Below are 18845 nucleotides of genomic sequence, written 5' to 3'. Positions count from 1 at the left end.
TGAAAACCCAACCTGCTTGCTAATGGCCTGGATTTCGCTAACCCTCTTCGCCGTCGCCAGAGCGGTTAGGAAGATCGTTTTCTTCGTCAGATTCCTGATAGAAACTGAATAAAGCGGTTCGAAGTGACTCGACATCAAAAATTTGAGCACCACATCCAAGTTCCACGAGGGTACTTTAGGCTGGATGACCTTCTTAGTCTCGAAAGATCTAATGAGATCATGAATGTCTCTATTATTAGTCAAATCGAGTCCTCTGTGCCTGAAGACTACAGAAAGCACGCTCCTGTAGCCTTTAATAGTTGGAACAGCCAACTTCACTTCCTCTCTCAGATAAAGAAGGAAGTCAGCTATCTGGCTCACAGAGGTTGTGGTGGAGGAAATGCCCTTCTTCCTGCACCAGGATCTGAAGACAGCCCACTTCGATTGGTACAGAGCGATTGAGGAGGGCCTCCTTGCGGTGGCAATCGCTTTCGCCACAGGTCTTGAAAAACCCCTCGCTCTGGCCAACTTCTTGATAGTCTGAACGCAGTCAGACTCAGAGCGGGGAGGTTTTTGTGGTACCTCTCGAAGTGGGGCTGTCTGAGTAGATCTTTCCTTAAGGGCAGAGTCCTCGGAAAGTCTACCAGGAAGGACATCACCTCTGTGAACCAGTCGGCTGCCGGCCAGAAGGGGGCGATGATGTCATCCTCGCTCCTTCCGATGCCGCGAACTTCCTCATCACTTCCCCGAGGATCTTGAGCGGGGGAAAAGCGTATATGTCTAGACCCGACCAACTCCAAAGTAGGGCGTCTACTGCTACTGCTCCCGGGTCCAGAACTGGGGAGCAATACAGCTGAAGTCTTTTCGTCCTGGAAGTTGCGAAGACATCCACCTGCGGACAACCCCACAGGTCCCACAGCGACTGGCAAACCTCTTGGTGAAGGGTCCACTCTGTCGGCAACAGCTGTCCTCGTCGACTGAGAAGGTCCGCTCGAACATTCTGTACTCCTGACACGAACCTTGTCAGGATAGTGACTTCTTGCGCTTTTGCCCATAAAAGGAGTTCCTTTGCGATGGCAAACAGAGAAGGCGAGTGAGTTCCCCCTTGATTTCTTAGGTATGCCAGTGCTGTGGTGTTGTCCGAGTTGATCTGAATGACTTTGCCGGATATTTCTTCCTGAAAGAACCTGAGAGCCAGGTAAATCGCTGACAGCTCTTTCAGATTGATGTGCCAGGGCACCTGTTCCCCCTCTCCAGGTGCCCGACACTTCTTTCCCTCCTAGTGTTGCTCCCCCCCAACCCGTGGACGACGCGTCGGAAAACAACACTAGGTCGGGGTTCCGAAGTTTGAGGGAGAGCCCTTCTGCGAGCTTCCGTGGATCTGACCACCAACTTAGGTGATCCTTCACCTCTCTCGTTAAACACAAGATCGCCTCCAGATCTTGTTTGTTCTTCCAACTGTTGGCTAGGAAGAATTGAAGAGGTCTGAGGTGCAGCCTTCCCAGAGAAACAAACTTCTCCAGTGAGGAAATGGTCCCCAGCAAACTCATCCATTCCCTCACCGAGCATGTTTCCTTCCCCAGAAAGGTCGCCACTTTTTCCAAGCATTGAAGTTGTCGCCCCTGGGACGGAAAAGCCCGAAAAGCCACTGAGTCCATCTGAATCCCAGATAGACTAAAGATTGAGAAGGAGTCAAATGCGACTTTTCGAGGTTTACCAGAAGACCCAGGGACTTCGCTAACGACATGGTCGTGTGCAGGTCCTCCAGACACCGGTCTCGCGATGAAGCTCGAATAAGCCAGTCGTCTAGGTAGAGAGAGATCCTTATATTCTCCAGATGAAGCAGCCTTGCCACATTCTTCATCAGAATGGTTGAAAAACCATCGGCGCTGTGGTCAGACCGAAGCAAAGTGCCCTGAATTGGAATACCTTCCCCTTCAGGACAAATCGCAGGTATTTCCTTGATTGGGGATGGATGGGGACGTGAAAATACGCGTCTTGGAGGTCTAGTGAGACCATCCAATCCCCCGGTCTCAAAGCTGACAGCACAGATTGAGGCGTCTCCATCTTGAATTTCTTCTTTATGACGAAGAGGTTTAGGCTGCTGACATCGAGGACGGGACGCCACCCCCCCGAATGTTTCGGCACCAGGAACAGACGGTTGTAAAATCCTGGAGATTCCAGGTCGAAGACCTGTTCCACCGCTTGCTTCTCGATCATTTGTTCCAGCAGATCGAAAAGCACTTTCTGTTTCTCTCCTCGATAAGAGGGAGACAAATCCTTTGGTGTTGTGGATAGCGGGGGTGACTTCAAGAACGGGATCCTGTACCCTTTCCTCACAACATCTAGCGACCAAGGGTCGGCATCTCTCTCTTCCCAGGCTTTCGCGAACAGAAGAAAGCCACTGGCTCTCCTACCGGCGTCTGAAGGACTTCCAAATCACTTCCTACTCTTTGACAGAGCAGGGGTTTTTTCCTCTGGAAGAGCCTCTTCCTCGGGAGGCTGTTTTCGAGGAAGATCCAGCACGAAAGGGCTTCGGTTTCTTGGTAAACGAAACTCCAGAAGATGAAGCAGCTGCTGGTCTTCTAGAAGACTGAGCCAGAAGATCTTGCGTTGCCTTCTCCTGAAGGCTCGATGCTATGTCCTTAACCATAGTCTGGGGGAAGAGATGGTCTGAAAACGGAGCGAAAAGCAAGTCCGCCTTTTGCGCTGTAGAGACGGATTTGGCTGTGAAGTTACAGAAGAGTGCTCTCTTCTTGAGAATCCCCGAGCTAAAGTGAGTAGCCAACTCCTCAGAACCATCCCTGACGGCCTTGTCCATACAAGAAAGTACACTGGACAGCTCCCCAGACTAATAGTATCAGAACTCCTTGACCTGGCATCCAAAAACTCCAAGACACCAGTCGAGAAAGTTGAAGACCTCTAGAGTCCTGAAGAGGCCTTTGAGATGGAAGTCGAACTCGTTATGGGTCCAAGTGACTTTTGATGAAGACAGAAGGGCTCTTCTGGAGGCGTCACGATGCTCCCAAATCACCCTGAGCAGAGGCTGGTAGTTTAACACCTACGTCCTCTCCCGTCTCATACCACATGCCTCCTTTACCGCAGAGTCTTGATGGCGGTAAAGCCAAAGAGGACTTTCCTGAGGCTTTCCTCTTCTCCATCCACTCATGGACTTTCCGGAACGCTTGCTTCGTGGAAAGCGACTTCTTCATTTTAACGAACCCCGATGCCTTCGATGCTTTAAAAGAAGAAAATTGAGAAGGGGGAGTACGAGGGGCTTCCGGTTGGAAAGTTTCTCCAAACTCCGACTGCAGAAGACGCATCAAAACTTTATAGTCTGATGAGACAGGAACTGGCTGCTGCTCTTCCTCTGCTTCGACTAAATTATCGCTAACTCCTTCCTCAGAAACTGGAGAAGTAGGAGGAAACTCTGAAGAAAAATGATATTGTTATGATACAATAAAGTTTCATACATACTTACCTGGCAGATATATACATAGCTAAGACTCCGTCGTCCCCGACAGAAATTCAAATTTCGCGCCACTCGCTACAGGTAGGTCAGGTGATCTACCGGCCTGCCCTGGGCGGCAGGACTAGGAACCATCCCCGTTTTCTATCATATTTTCTCTCTTCCACCTGTCTCCTGCGGGGAGGCTGGGTGGGCCTTTAATTGTATATATCTGCCAGGTAAGTATGTATGAAACTTTATTGTATCATAACAATATCATTTTCATACAATCAACTTACCTGTCAGATATATACATAGCTGATTGGCACCCTTCGGTGGAGGGTAAGAGACAGCTACTATATGGAATAGACAGGTAAACAACATATGTTGTAGGTATAAATAAAACCTTGGTTCCTACCTGATAGGTGGTAGACTTCGTGGGTGTTTGCCCAGTAGTCTGCATCACCTCAAGAAACTTTAGCGAGATATGTGATCTATGGCCAAGAGTTCTTGTGGGTCTGCCGATGGGGTCTTATCCACTTACTCGGCAGAGCCTAAAAGGACTTTGTCAATGGGTGCTGATCCACTTATATGACAATACACCTTATGAAGGAGCACACAACCAATCCCGACCACCTGATCCTAACCATATGTTAGAACTAAGGATTGTTACGAGTTATCCCCGAACTCGTCACAACAACCGTAACTCAAAACCACTACGCACACATACATAATTTTCAAAAAAAAAATATACTCAACTAATTGGATATGACAAGAATTCTCTTACTGAACAACATAGACGGCCGCCCGTGCGAGCCTAAGTCCTCCATTGTTCGAAGAGACTCTCGACCATATCCAAAAAGAAGAACAGTATATACATTTAAGGATTGGTGTCGGCTCCCGTACCCAGAATCGTATCTGCCGATACGATAGGACCTAGAGAAAAACACTTCTCATACGTCACACGCACGTCTTTCAAGTAATGAGATGCAAATACTGAGTTGCATCTCCAATATGTCGTGTCTATGCATGGTTTTTAAGCGACATATTCTTATAAAACGAGAGAGACGTCGCAACCGCTCTTACTTCATGAGCTTTTACTCTCAGTAGTTGTAACTGTTCGTCAGGACAGACCTTATGAGCGTCCGTAATGACGTTTCTTACAAAGAACGCCAGAGCATTCTTGGACATCAGTCTTGTGGGGTCTTTTACCGCGCACCAAAGACCTTGTCTAGAGCCTCCCAACTGACGCTTTCTCTGAAGGTAGAACTTCAGCGCTCTAACAGGGCATAGAGACCTCTCTGCTTCTTCTGCCTACGAGACTCGACATTCCTTTGACTTCGAATGACTTAGGCCAGGGATTCGTGGGATTCTCGTTTTTCGCTAAAAAACAGGGTCTTAAACGAGCAAATAGCCGAGTCTCCCTTGAATCCTACTTTATCCTGCAGAGCTTGTAATTCACTAATTCTCTTTGCCGTAGCTAAAGATAATAGGAATAGACATTTTCTAGTTTGTCTCTAAAACGATGCCAGATGAGGAGGTTCGAATCTATCCGATGACAGATATTTGAGGACTACGTCCAGGTTCCAGTTCGGAGGTACTGGTTCCTTAGACTTTGAAGTCTCAAAAGATCTTATGAGATCGTGGAGATCTTTGTTATTTGCCAGATCTAATCCTCTGTTCCTGAATACAGCCGAGAGCATACTTCGTATCCCTTTATTGTGGATACGGCTAGATGAGATTTTACTCTCAGGAATAGCAAGAAATCAGCAATTTCCGCTATAGAGGTAGAGGAGGAGGACAACTTCTTGGCTCTACACCACCTTCTAAATACCTCCCACTTCGACTGGTATACTTTCGTAGTGGAGGTTCTGCGTGCTCTCGCGATCGCGCTTGCCACTTCGCGAGAAAAGCCTCTCGCTCTGACAAGTCTTTCGATAGTCGAAAGGCAGTCAGAGCGAGAGCGGGGAGGTTTTGATGGTACCTCTTGAAGTGTGGTTGTCTGAGAAGATCCGTCCTTCTTGGTAGGGATCTTGGAAAGTCTACGATCCACTCTACCACCTCCGTGAACCAATCCTGGGCCGGCCAAAAGGGGGCTATTAACGTCATCCTCGTCTCCTTTGATGCCACAAACTTTTTCATTACTAACCCCAGGATTTTGAATGGGGGAAAAGCATAAACGTCTACTCGAGACCAATTTAGCAGGAAGGCGTCTACCATAAGTGCTCTTGGATCTTCCCCGACCGAGCAAAACACTGGGAGCCTTTTTGAAATGAATGTTGCGAAGAGATCCACATGAGGAGTCCCCCACAGAGACCAGAGATCGAGACACACTCCCTCGTGTAGTGTCCATTCTGTATGAAGGACCTGGTTCCTCCTGCTGAGCCTGTCCGCCCTCACATTCTTTACTCCCTGTACGAACCTTGTCAGTAGGGAGATGTTCCTGTGAGACGTCCAAAGTAATAGGTCTCTCTCGTCAGCTCGTAAAGGAACGAGGAGTGCGTCCCTCCCTGTTTCCGAATGTAGGCAAGTGCGGTGGTGTTGTCCACATTTACTTGCACTACCTTGTTTAATACCAGAGGGAGGTTCTAGGCTCTTCAAAGCCAGATGTACGGCGAAGAGCTCTTTGCAGTTTATGTGCCAAGTCACCTGTGCTGGTTCCCAGGTGCCTGACACCTCTTCTGAGCCTAATGTCGCTCCCCAACCTCTCTCCGACGCGTCGGAGAACAACACTAGGTCTGGGTTCTGTGTTCTTAGAGAGATCCCTTTGTTCTCTTCCAGAGGGAGCAACCACCATTGTAGGTGTGACTTTGTCTCCATTGGAATGGGGAAAAACGTCCGACAGTTGTCCGGTTTTTCCAGCTCCAAGACCTCTTGAGGAAGAATTGAAGCGGACGTACATGTCGTCTTCCTCCGAGGGAAGAAGAATTGTTGTAGCGAGGAAAGAGTCCCCAGAAGGCTCAAACCATTCCCTCGCTGACGTTTGGTTCCTTCTCTAAGAAGAGAGACTATTCGCAAACCTTTCGCGATTCTCTCTTGCGAAGGAAAAACTCGAAAACCCCGAGAATCCATCCGAATCCCCAGATAGACTAGGTCTTGTCTGGGGGTCAGCTGAGACTTCTCGAGGTTCACGAGCAATCCCAACGCTTTGATCAAATCTAGAGTTAACATTAGGTCCTCCAAGCACTGTCTCTCTGATCTGGCCCTCCCCCGATGAGCCAGTCGTCCAGATACAGAGAGATATTTACTCCTTTGAGGTGAAGAAACCTCGCCACATTCTTCATCAGGCTTGTGAAGACCTGAGGAGCTGTGGACAGGCCGAAACACAAGGCTCTGAACTGAAAGATCCTTCCCCCCGTCATGAAACGGAGGTACTTCTTCGATGAAGGGTGGATCGGGACATGAAAGTAGGCGTCTTGGAGATCTAGAGACACCATCCAATCTCCTTGTCGTAATGACGCTAGGACTGAAGCAGAAGTCTCCATGGAGAACTTCTCCTTCTGAACAAATTTGTTCAGAGAGCTGACGTCCAGTACTGGTCTCCAGCCTCCCGAGGCTTTCGCCACTAGAAAAAGGCGATTGTAAAACCCCGGGGAGTTTTGATCCAGTACTAGTTCTATCGCTCTCTTGTCCCACATTTGTTCCACCATCGATCGAAGAGTATCCCTCAGCACAGGGTCCTTGTACTTGGCTGATAGTTCCCTTGGTATTGACGTTAGGGGGGGAGTGTTCAGGAAAGGGATACGATATCCCTTCCTTATGATAGCCAATGAAGACGCGTCTGCGTTTATCAGTGTCCAGGCCTCCACGAATCCCAGGAGCCTGGCACCTACTGGTGCTTGGAGGAGAGATGTTTCATTTTCCCTTTTTAAAGGGACGAAAGGCAGACCTACCTCTCTTCTCCGGAGCCTTCCTTCTTGCGGGAGGTCTGGAGGTCGGACCACCTCGAAAGGGCTGCATTGATGTACTAGGTCCTTTCTTGTCAGATGCAGAAACAGGTTTCTTCTTCCTAGCTGACTGCGTCAGAAGATCCTGAGTCGCCTTCTCAGTTAAAGAGTGAGCAACGTCCTTCACCAACTGAGAAGGGAACAAAAAGTCAGAAAGAGGCGAATACAGTAGAGCTGCCCTCTGAGCATGCGAGACTGCCTTTGTTAAGAAGGCGCCATACACCGTCCTTTTCTTTAAAAGACCTGCTCCAAATAATGAAGAGATTTCAAAAGATCCATCCTGTACCGCTTTGTCAATGCAAGACAAAATGCATAACAGGGCTTCAGGTTCGATTCCTTCCGAATCATGGGCTTTCTTGGACATCACCCCAAGGGACCAATCTAAGAAGTTGAAGACTTCCAATACATGAAAGAGTCCCTTGAGGAGATGATCCAGTTCTGAAATACCCCACGTAATTCGTGCTGAATTGAGACTTTGTCGACGTGAAGCGTCAACTAAAGTCGAAAAATCTGCCTCTGTTGTAGAAGGGAGAGCGATACCCATATTCTCTCCCGTCTTATACCATATGCCTCTTTCCCAGTAATCTTGCTGGAGGCATGCAAAAAGACTGTCCTGACTAAGTCTTTCTTAGACTTCATCCATGAGTCTAAGGCGGTGAATGCCCTCTTCATCGAGATGGTGGGTTTCATTTTTAGAAAAGACGAAGGCTTCTTCGTCTTAGCACTGGAAAAGAGCGAGCGCGGAGAAGGAGGAGCAGCAGGAGTCAACTCGTCTCCATACTCCTCCAGAAGCAGGGTAGTCAAAACCCTTATAGTTGGACAGACCCTCTCTTCCATGATATTCATCATCCGAGTTTTCCTCCAACTCGGGATCTATCTGAGTCTCCGTTCTCCTTTCTGAACTTTCCTCTTCTGGAGGAGACAAACTCCTCAATAGGAGAGGGGCTAAGGGAATGATACTCCTTCCTCTTTCCCGCTCTAAAAGACTTGGAAGGCGTCACAAGCTCCGGCTTCTCTTGAACTTTAGAAGACGCCTTGTATGACGCTTCCCGTTCTCCGAGCGTCCTGGCTGACGTCTCTTGCTGACGTCTTGATGACGCTTCGCGCCTGGAAGACGCTCCGCTCTCTAAAGGCGTCCTACTTGGCGTCACAATATTGGACGGAGCGTCACGTCTAAGATCCGCTTTCAATGACGCTTCACTTCTAAAAGACGTCTTACGTTTCTCTGGCTTTACGAAACTCTCGTAAGCCCCCGTTCTAGCTCTCGAACTCGAAGCTTCGGCAAGACGTTTAGCAGTTTCACGTCTGTCTGACGCTTCTCTTTGAGCAGGTGAGAGAGGACGAGACTTCTTAATTGGAAGCGTCACGTCCTTCCGACGGGGCGCTAAAACTCCCACAAGAGATGACAGTTGTTCCTGAACTGCCATAATTATCTTTCTTGACGCTTCTCCCACGTCTAGTGCATGACGCCTTTCGTCATCACTCGGGGAAGAAGAATGAAGGGGTACTTCCGCGCAAGCGTCAGGTGACGCTGACGCCACCTTCGCTTTCTTAATAGCAGACGGAGCGTCATCTGAAAAGCGCTCTGGGCTCGAATCTATGTCAGGCTTCATATGACGCTTCAGCGGTCTCGACAAGTTCGACTCCTTCCACCCCTGTTTTAGGTGAGGGAGAGGGAGAGGACGAGAAACACTCGCGAAAGAGCTCTTTTTCTATAGCGCCCTTGAGCCGCCTGCCATGAAGCAGAGCTAGCTGAAGGGACGTCTGACCGTTTGGGGATTCCCCACGACCTCCTTAAGGCTTTCGACTTTCCTTCTCCTCTGGGCATGGGAGCTTGGAAGAGGTCTAGGCCTGGGAGCGTCGCAGGGACGATCAAAACGCCCCTCCACAACACTGGGAGAAACTCACTTCACTGAAATGCTCACTATCACTAGCCTTACCTTTGGAGTCAGCCATCTTGGACTTCATGTCTCTAATAGTAGCTTTCAGATTGGCGATTTCCGATGCCGAATCCGAAAAAGCACTCTGAGAATGAGATATATAGGGAGAATCTACATCAGTAGGATTAGAATTATCCGTGAAAGGCTCAATAGGCCTTGAACTCACACCTTTCAGCCGTCTAACTCTATCCCTCTCTAACTTCTTCAAATAAGAAGTCAAAGTCTTCCACTCTTCTGCATTCAATCCCTCGCATTCCTTACAAGTATTAATAGCAGAACACTGAACCCCCCTACATTTACGGCATACAGTGTGAGGATCAACCGAAGCTTTCGGTATCCTCACCCTGCAGCCTACATTCACACACATTCTCACACTCACATTAGAATCAGACATACTGAGAAAAAAAAGAGTTATTCCAAAAACAGTCCACAGTAGCGAATGCCAAAACACGATCCAAAATAACGTCACCAAAAAGCCGAAAAAACGTTGATCAAAGGTTGAAAAATGAAAAATCTAAGTCAGGAGGTAATAACAACAATGTTGATACCACCGGCGACAGAGAAAATATGATAGAAAACGGGGATGGTTCCTAGTCCTGCCGCCCAGGGCAGGCCGGTAGATCACCTGACCTACCTGTAGCGAGTGGCGCGAAATTTGAATTTCTGTCGGGGACGACGGAGTCTTAGCTATGTATATATCTGACAGGTAAGTTGATTGTATGAAAATGACTAACAGGTAGGGTTCCTTCTTCCACCTGAACTTGCGTTGGTGAGGAACTGGCGTCCACCAGCGCGCGCTTGGCGTCCGAATCCACACGTTTGGCGCCGACAGGTGCGCGCTCGACATCTACAAAAACACGCCTGGCGTCCACTGGCGCACACCGAGCGTCCACTAGTGCACGCTTGGCGTCCGCTGGCGCGCGCCGAGCGGCCGCCAGCACGCGGCTGCCGTCCACTGGTGCACGTTTATCAACAACAGGTGCGCGTTTGGCGGCAACGGAACCGCGCTCCACTTGCACAGAAGCGCGCTCGGCGTCCACCGCTCGCTTGCGAACATTCGAAGACTTGCGAGCGGGAGATATCTCATCCTGAGAGCGAGAAACTAACTTCTCACCTCCTCTAGAGAGCTGCTGGGGAGCAGAACGAACTCTAGAGGGAGACTCGAACGAAGAGAGGAGGCGAGCGAGGAGAAAGAGAAGGTCTTGACTTCTTCACAGGAAGCTTGTCTCATCCTTTCTACGACGCGGAAGAGACTCTCTAGAAGCAAGAGCGTCCTGAAGTTGCTGCTGCAGTGACTGAATCATCCTCTTGGTTGGCGAAACTTCCTGCTCCGGGGAGGGACTGATCCTGTGAGCAGGAGAGCGGCGAGGGGACGCCTCCCTCCTCCTCCCAGGTACGGCCTCCTCCCGAGCTCTAGAGCGACTGTATCGCTCGCACGAACTACCCGAATCCAAGTCCGAAGACTCTCTACGCCTTTTCTGCGGCGGAAAAGCAGCGAACGCACTGTCAGGAGAAGATCGCAGATTCTTCGGAGAACTATGACGTGAAGCGTCAACAACACGCGCCGTCCTTTTCATCGGACGGGAAGCACCGTGAGAACTCCACCCTTTAGTGGGGATGAAGCCTCCGATGACGAAAAACACTCCTTGAGGAGACGTGCACGCGCACGCTCCCTGGCAGTCTGGGGATTTTCATCAGTAACTGCCGAAGGCACGCCAGATCGGTGGGGGTTCCTTGTAACCCTCCTTCGGCTTTCGACATGCTCCCTCCCCAGGTCCTGGGAGTCAAGCAGAGGTCCAGGCCTAGAGGCGAAACGAGGCCGATCTGACGCACCCTCCACTACACAAGGGGTATCACTGCACTTCTGCACATCACTTTTTGCTCTCAAGAGCCAACACTTTCGATTCTAAATTACGAATCGACTCCAAAATTAAGGACAAAGTATTACTCTCTACTGACACTGCCTTCAGGGCCCGGAGGCAACACTACAGGGTTAGGAGCATTAAACAGAAGGAGGGTTAACAGGAGAAACATTAATTTCTTGCACACCTGAAAACACTCCTGGAGGAAGACCTCCTTAACCTATCCTTTTCAAGTTTCCTAAGATAGGTATCATAACGCCTTCCACTCAGAATCTGTTAATCTTTCGCACTCCTTGCAACGGCTTTCATACACACATTCATGCTCCCTGCAACTCTTACATACCGTATGTGGGTCTACTGAAGCTTTCAGTAGCCTACCTCTACAATCAGTCCTAGAGCAAAATCTAGCGCTAGCTGTACTAGACCCTGACATATTATCCAAGAGAAATCCAAACCAAAATCAAATCAATCCACTAATAACGTGTGCCTAGCCACCGATCCAAGTCAATTAATCCAAAAAAGAACCAAAAGGGATACTCAAGTAGCAAAAAGTTTCCAAATCCAGACGGAGGTGCTGTAAACAGATGTTCACAACACCGGCGACAGAAAAATTATGAATAGAAAATGGGAATGGTTCCTGATACCCGCCTCCCAGCGGTGGGAATGGGTACTAACCACCTGACTCCCACTACGTGTGTCGTAAGTTTTAAATTCTGTCGGTCGTCGGAAATTATCAGCAATATATATATCTGACAGGTAAGTTGCATGAACAAAATAAACTATACTTATCTAATGTATAGCACAAAATATCTGTCTAACATCACTAGACAACATGTCCAGCCTTCTCTTCCTTACTTGTTCTATAATATCCTGCTCTAAATCTTTCAATAATCCAATGTACTGGGTGATCATAATAGGTAACTTTACCTGTTGAAGTATTGTCAACAACAGCTTCAGCTTCATCCACTTGCTGTGGCTGGTTATCTACTGGCCACGTAACTTCACCAGTTACAGTTGGTCCATCCAACTCTAAAAGACAACCAACCAGTTCAGGGTGTTTACCACGAAGATGACGTAACATAATTGAGGTATTGCCATGGTTTGTAAGAATCTTGTGACACGTCCTACAAGATACTTTATTATCAGATTCTTCTTTGAAGTGCCTCCATACAGTTGAGCGCTTCTTCTTCATTCTGACTAGCAAAACTGCTCCTGTAGACAGAAAATAACTGTAAAAAAGGTACAGCAAACACTTAAACTTCAACAAACCAACAATTAAGATTGTTAAAATTCCTAGAGTTTGCATATGCACACTTTATTCCCTTCCCCTCTATATTCTTGAACAATTTACCTGTTGTTCCCTCAGCAATACAAGTCCATCACCTACTCTAACCTGCCATAAAGTTGACAGATGCATTAACCAACAGACTTATTTTCTCATTAAAAATAAAGATTGTCCATCTCAGTTTCCCAAGTATTCAGAAAAATAAATTCATGAGAAGCATTGATATGGTAATGAGGAATACTTTGCACTATATGTCAATTAATTCTCGAATGCGTAACCCATTTGCTGTTCATCCAAAATAGCATTTATACTGCCTGAACTTGGAAAGGAAACATCTGTGACACTAACTACGTACATGCACAATTGAATATAATCATAATAGATCGTGCATGTACGTAATTAGTGTCACAGACGTTTCTCTTCCAAGTTCAGATGACATTTTCTCACAAATTTACAAATGAAACTTTCACACACAATTTATGTATCTAAAAGAAGCATGAGAAAACTTACAGTTTATGCAATCATTTGAAGTAAAATTCAAAACTTATCTTATTCCTCAAGGTTGAGCAATCTCCAGGGTTGTTTTTCATAGATCAATACATACGTACAATTAAATTGAAATTCAATATATCAATAGAATTTTTACAAACACCACAAGAAAATATACTAACAGCATGAAAGTGCAGTTGACTTACTTTAAAAGCACCTTTAAAAAGCTAAACCCCAAGAGTGATGGAACACTCAACCCCCATTCATTGCTAGTACCACAACAAATCATGACTATGAAAAGTGGACTATATAACACAGTGTCTCTAACCTGAACAAGCAATCGACAGACAATCCGTAAAGGAGCTTCTATCATGCAGGCAAGAACAATTTTTCTTTTACTGTAATATGTGTATTTCTCACTATAAGTATGTATGTAAAAATCTTTAACAATGTATTATGGTTTGTTATCATGAACTTTCTAATCATAAAACAGTCTTCCCCTAAGTGAAACATGTCCTGGTGTTTAAATCAGGTATAAAAAATAAGGACTTCATTCTATAAAACCTCTGCACTTTCATTATCTTTAGCCATACCAGCCCTCTTTCCTCTCCACCTTCTAAATCAAGGCTCAGAGGACATACCAATCCGGCTTTCAAAATCTAAGTACAGAGGTAGCCAGGAAAAACTCCTTGCTCTCCATTGGGAGCAGGCAAGACTTAAAAATTCATTGAACTCCCATGGTAGGTCTCAGATCCCTTGTCTTCTTAGCAAACTCACCTACCAGCTCCTGAAGAAGTAGAATTTCTAAGATTTAAACAGAAGTGAAGACTGAATTTATAAGAGCAACACCCAGGTAACAAATGTAGGTGTTCCATTTCCGTCAGGTTTTCAGACTTAAAGAAATCCCCATATACAGTATCTCATATAGCTACCTAGTTTAGGAATCACTGTAACTCTCTAGCTCTAGGGGTCAAGAAGCGATCAAAGTTCTTCCACATTCAAGGAGTGGGTCAGATCAGACTCCTCCTCTTCTTCCACCCGTTATCCCTACATTAAGGGGTCCATTGCCTGATGCGCCTTCTCTACTGCCTCTGTCAAAGGCATCATCAGGCAAGGTTTAATGTTTGGCAAAGGGGTTTTTAAGAATGCATGCCCTTATTGTCATCAGCCACAGTTATTGGCAGTGGGTTTAGCCTTTTACTGAAAAGTACGCCTGCAAGGCAGCAGTTTTCACAGTTATTGGCAGAAGACCTAGCCTTTTACTAAAAAGTAAGACTGCAAGGCAGCAGTTTCCAGTTATGGCAGTGGGCCTTGCCTTTTACTATAAAGTAAGACTCAAAGGCAGCAGCTGTCCTTTTAGTCACCTTCTACGACACACAGGACCTATGATGGTAGTATTCTTACACCCCTACCACAGGATGATGTGGGTCAGACTCAGATCAGGATGGATGGATGGATGGATGTATGAGTTTTAGGGCAAAAGCCCAGGCACTGAAGCCAAAGAAGCCATTCAGCGCCGTAATGGAGATTAAATAAATTACATTATGAATGAGTTAATAAGTGTATGAAGAAAATGGTTCATATATAAATTACCATATGAGAAATGAATGAATTAATGAAGAAATAAATGAAGAAAATGCTTAATAAATAAATATATATATCTATGATGTGATAGATAAAAAATAATTAAATGTTATTAAAAATATTTATAGACTTTAAAAAGGAGATGAGAGCAGAAATATCTGCTTCATCTCCCAAAATATCATAAAGGGATTTACCCCTAAGATATCTCTCTCTCTGGTTAAAATATCTGGGGCAAGCAACCAGAATGTGTTCCACTGTTAGCATCTTGCCACCGCAAGCACACTCTGGGAGGCTGCCCCCTTCTAAAATAAACTGATGGGGCAAATAAGTGTGCCCAATCCTCAGTCTGCTTAAAACTATTTCTGTTCGCCTATCAGACTGGAAAGACGAAGGCCACGGCAATATATTATTTCTAATATTTCTGTACTTTCTAACACCATAATACCCTTCCCTTGGAGAAATCAGAAAAGGAAGACTGTTTGGGAAAGACATATACATACTATACATCTCTAAAGGGAAAACCAATCAACCTCAAGTACAAAAGTTTCTACTAAAAGGCAGGGTCTCTGTCCCCACACTTCCCTATGAAAATAAGAAAAGATTTTCCAAAACTTAGAAAAAGTCTGAGGGTTAATTTCTCAATAATAGCAATATATTTTAACATCATTTTCTTGATAAGCAAGGACCAGTCTTAAAATTGTAAAAAAATAATGGTAATAATGAAAATCAGGTAAATTTAAATTATTGTAGCATAGGTAGGCCAATAGGAACTACATGCTCAAGCCATTTTGAATTAGGTACATTTAAAGCCCTTTCGGCCTTACAGTCCCACTGAAATTTTGCATGACATGATACATAACTGCAATCAATAGCCTATACTACTATGTTCACTATACTTTTAACAATCCGACAAAGTACCTATTTTGTTAAATCTGGAACAGGTAGCTAAGGCATATAGGTAGCAAAAACAACACTAGAGGTACATAGTTACATGATTCCATGAAATTAAAAGGGGGGACATACTACCTACTATCCTTGAAAATACCAACATCATGCGTTTCGCAGTATACCAGAGAACTGATTAAGTTGGCATATTTCATTGATGGCAATACCAGATATAGACTGGGTGTCCTAGGTTAGGCTAGGGTTGCATACCTTATTTAGGTTAAATTTATAGCAATGTAGGTAGAATACTGTGGTGGGGAGGGGGGTTTGTTTTGTTTTGTGACCCATGTTAGGTTAGGATGTACTCAGTAAATTTACTCGGGATACCTGTTTCCCACAACCACAAAAACAAAATTCCAAATAGAAACCCAATTAGATTACCTATAAATGCAAAGTATGGTTAACCCTATCAAAATCCAATCTCTAATTGGTCCGTTTAACTATAATATTTCCATTGGGCAGTGTGACATTTCTTTTTATTTCAAAACACGCACTACCTATAGGTAGTATAGCTAGGTCTATTTGACAAAGCTGCCATCAGTAGCTTACATAGGTATATCTGATTGATATCGGAAATCTATTGGTAATAGCTAAGAGCATACGTAAATCTTTAATATCAATTATAGTTCCATATGCTGTCAAAAGGCTATTTCAAAAGTCCCACACTTCTCTAGTTCTCATTCACGGATACAAATTCGGTATTGCATCGAACCATTATTTGTGAACATTTTGATTAACTTGAACCCTGTCTCGGCAATGACTCAAAAACCCGAGTCTCATTTCGCATGTGCAGATTATTACAACACGCCCGTGCATTCTCATTTTTATTCACTTGTTAAAAATGCAAATTTCATATTAACAGCACTGTAACAAAGACGAACAAACCTACATAGCAGATAATATGCCAGGACTCTCAATCACTTTATTGGTTCGAGGCTGAAAGTGAACCAGAGGAACATGGCCGATGGGGCCAAACAAGAACCCACAAATGATTCACTTTCGTTGCTCGAAACACACAACCATTAACATGATTTTTTTCATTATAACCACATTGACAACAGTCACCGGCCTTATTATACGTTATATTAAAATATGATACAACAATTGTAATTGGTTTCACGGCACTAACCTCGTCTGATGAGTTCCAAATGCGTCGGTAGATTTCGCACAAGTTACCGAAGCAGACGTTATGAAACTCGAGAGCGGAACCGACATTAGTGACCGTACGGCTTTGGCCGATTCGTTTCATAGATATATCGTAGTGCCAAGCATTGCTCATACTAGGCATACCCACAAATTTTTCACATGAAACATTTGTAGAATAAAGTTTAGTGATGCATTATTTTCCTGCTGTAGTCCATTATATGATGAGTCACCATATAGAACATCTTGGTAGATCTTATTTTGTCTCTACTTCTGGTCACAATTTTTGCCTTTCCTCAATCATTTTATTTGGATTTTACTCTTCCCCTGTGCCTATTAATTATGGATTTGTCAATGAATACCCAGAATTAAATCTTAATGACATATAAAATTATTAGACTCAATCTACTATGGTTTAAATCACAGGCTACCTCGTAATATCTTTATCTTTTCTAAAAATATGTTATATTCTTTCACCTCGTATTGTTTTATATCGCGAATAAATTAACGTTATGTGGAGTAGCTGCAACCTTATTTTGTCCTTTGAAGTGCTTTCGTGTCCAGCTAATTAAGCATTTGTGTCACTTGCATTTTATTTAATCTTTATTCGTAATATTTTCTAGTTGTACCAAGGTTTGGTCATAAGAATGATATAGTCATCAATAACTGCACCCAATTTTGGCATTTAATGGCTAATTACAGGCGACCTAGAACATGTTTTAGATAAAAGTCAGCTATAAACTGTCAGAAGCAAGAACTTTTGCTAACATAGCCTATAGGTAGTTTAGTCTAAACCAAATCTACAGATTTTATGCTTCCACTGGAAAAATGTCGGTTTCCTTTTCTTAATATCCCTTACCCATATTATAATTTCATTAATAATGAGCTACGATGATTTAAAGTTTTGAACTTTGCAAGTTGTAGTGCCTCAACTAAATAAGAAATAAAAATCCTTAAAATTTCCGGTTGTTTCAATCTTATTTCATGGTAAATGCATTCAATTATCATTCTTAATCAAATCTTAAGATAACCCTAAATAACTGCGTTTCATTTCTATACCAGCCTTTTTATCTGAATGATATATATATATATATATATATATATATATATATATATATATATTATATATATATATATATATATGAGAGAGAGAGAGAGAGGGGATGAGACGGAGAGAGAGAGAGAGAGAGAGAGAGAGAAGAGAGAGAGAGATGAGGGGAGAGAGAGGGGGAGGCGAGAGAGGAGAGACGAGAGAGAGAGAGAGAGATGAGAGAGAGAGAGTGGGGGGGGGGGGTGTGGGTGGGACTTCATAGTCTGGTACGCGTACCTTAATGTAAAATTGCTGTATAACTTTAAGTGGGTTTAAGCTATATTTCCCACGTATGCTAACAACAAACAATCTGTTGCTTCATTGGAATTTTTGCAGTTTTTAGAAGTTTTGACCAGGTAACGACATCATCACTTATTTATACAAATATTTTTCACCATGACAAAGTCGCAAATTGTAAATTGAGGAAAAAGGGATATGTCAAAATTACTTGAACCAGTAATAAAGGCTAGTCTACGACTATTACAATTAGATCTTTTAGTAACAAAAAAAAAAATTAAAGTCGACAACTAAATTAACTAACGCATGTTTCTTTCTCTCTTTTTTTCTGTAGCTAAAGAGACAGATGGTGACTAAATGGTTGGTTGGACTAAATTCATGACTTCGAGTCTTCTACTGCATTTCCAATGATCAAACGTAGGTATCAAGCTTCCTGTTCACAATTTCTGCGTTGAACAGTAAGAATGTTTTCGTTTGTGCATTTTCAAACCTCTGGTTACAGCAAATCCCAAGCCCAGAGCTTGGCAAGTGCATTAACGGTCTATAATCCTCTAATATTTATTATGTATTCCTTTCGACGTTCATATTCAGACATTGTGGTCTTTTGCCCTTGAAAAATTTCGGCTATTAATTCATGCATGCCTTGATGTTATTTATTACAATCCGTGCTACACTTCGTAGTTCAGGATAATTTTTGTTTTTAGAACGCAATCCGCGCTACAATTCGTAGTTCAGGATGATTTTTGTTTTTAGAACAAGATTCATTAAAAGATTTTTATCGAAACTGAAAATTGTGCATTGCGCGAGGATAATTCTTACTTTATCCGTTACTATCCTCAAGACTGAAGTATATTCATGTTGCTTTGAGTCACGGTCCTTTCATGCTTACAATCAAA

General features: G+C 44.3%; 1 protein-coding gene across 3 annotated transcripts in view; it reads right to left on the bottom strand.

Annotated features, from left to right (window-relative positions):
• Positions 1-16747, bottom strand: part of LOC135207870 (uncharacterized) — a 162528-nt gene extending 145781 nt beyond the window's left edge. Inside the window, exons 1-2 of one of the 3 annotated variants that reach the window (XM_064239759.1) lie at positions 16609-16747; positions 12104-12388 (exon numbers count right to left, since the gene is read on the bottom strand). In XM_064239759.1, the coding sequence (XP_064095829.1) occupies positions 12104-12368 (265 nt within the window). In that variant the 5' untranslated portion in view covers positions 12369-12388; positions 16609-16747. Of the gene's footprint in view, positions 1-12103; positions 12389-15560; positions 15601-16368; positions 16475-16608 lie in introns of those variants that run through there. The other 2 variants (XM_064239760.1, XM_064239757.1) reach the window with 2 other exon arrangements.
• Positions 16748-18845: the final 2098 nt, after the last annotated feature.

Source organism: Macrobrachium nipponense, chromosome 34, assembly GCF_015104395.2.
Source record: "Macrobrachium nipponense isolate FS-2020 chromosome 34, ASM1510439v2, whole genome shotgun sequence".
NCBI lineage: Eukaryota > Metazoa > Arthropoda > Malacostraca > Decapoda > Palaemonidae > Macrobrachium > Macrobrachium nipponense.
Note: the sequence above shows the minus strand (reverse complement) of the source record. Positions and strands in the feature narration are given on the sequence as shown.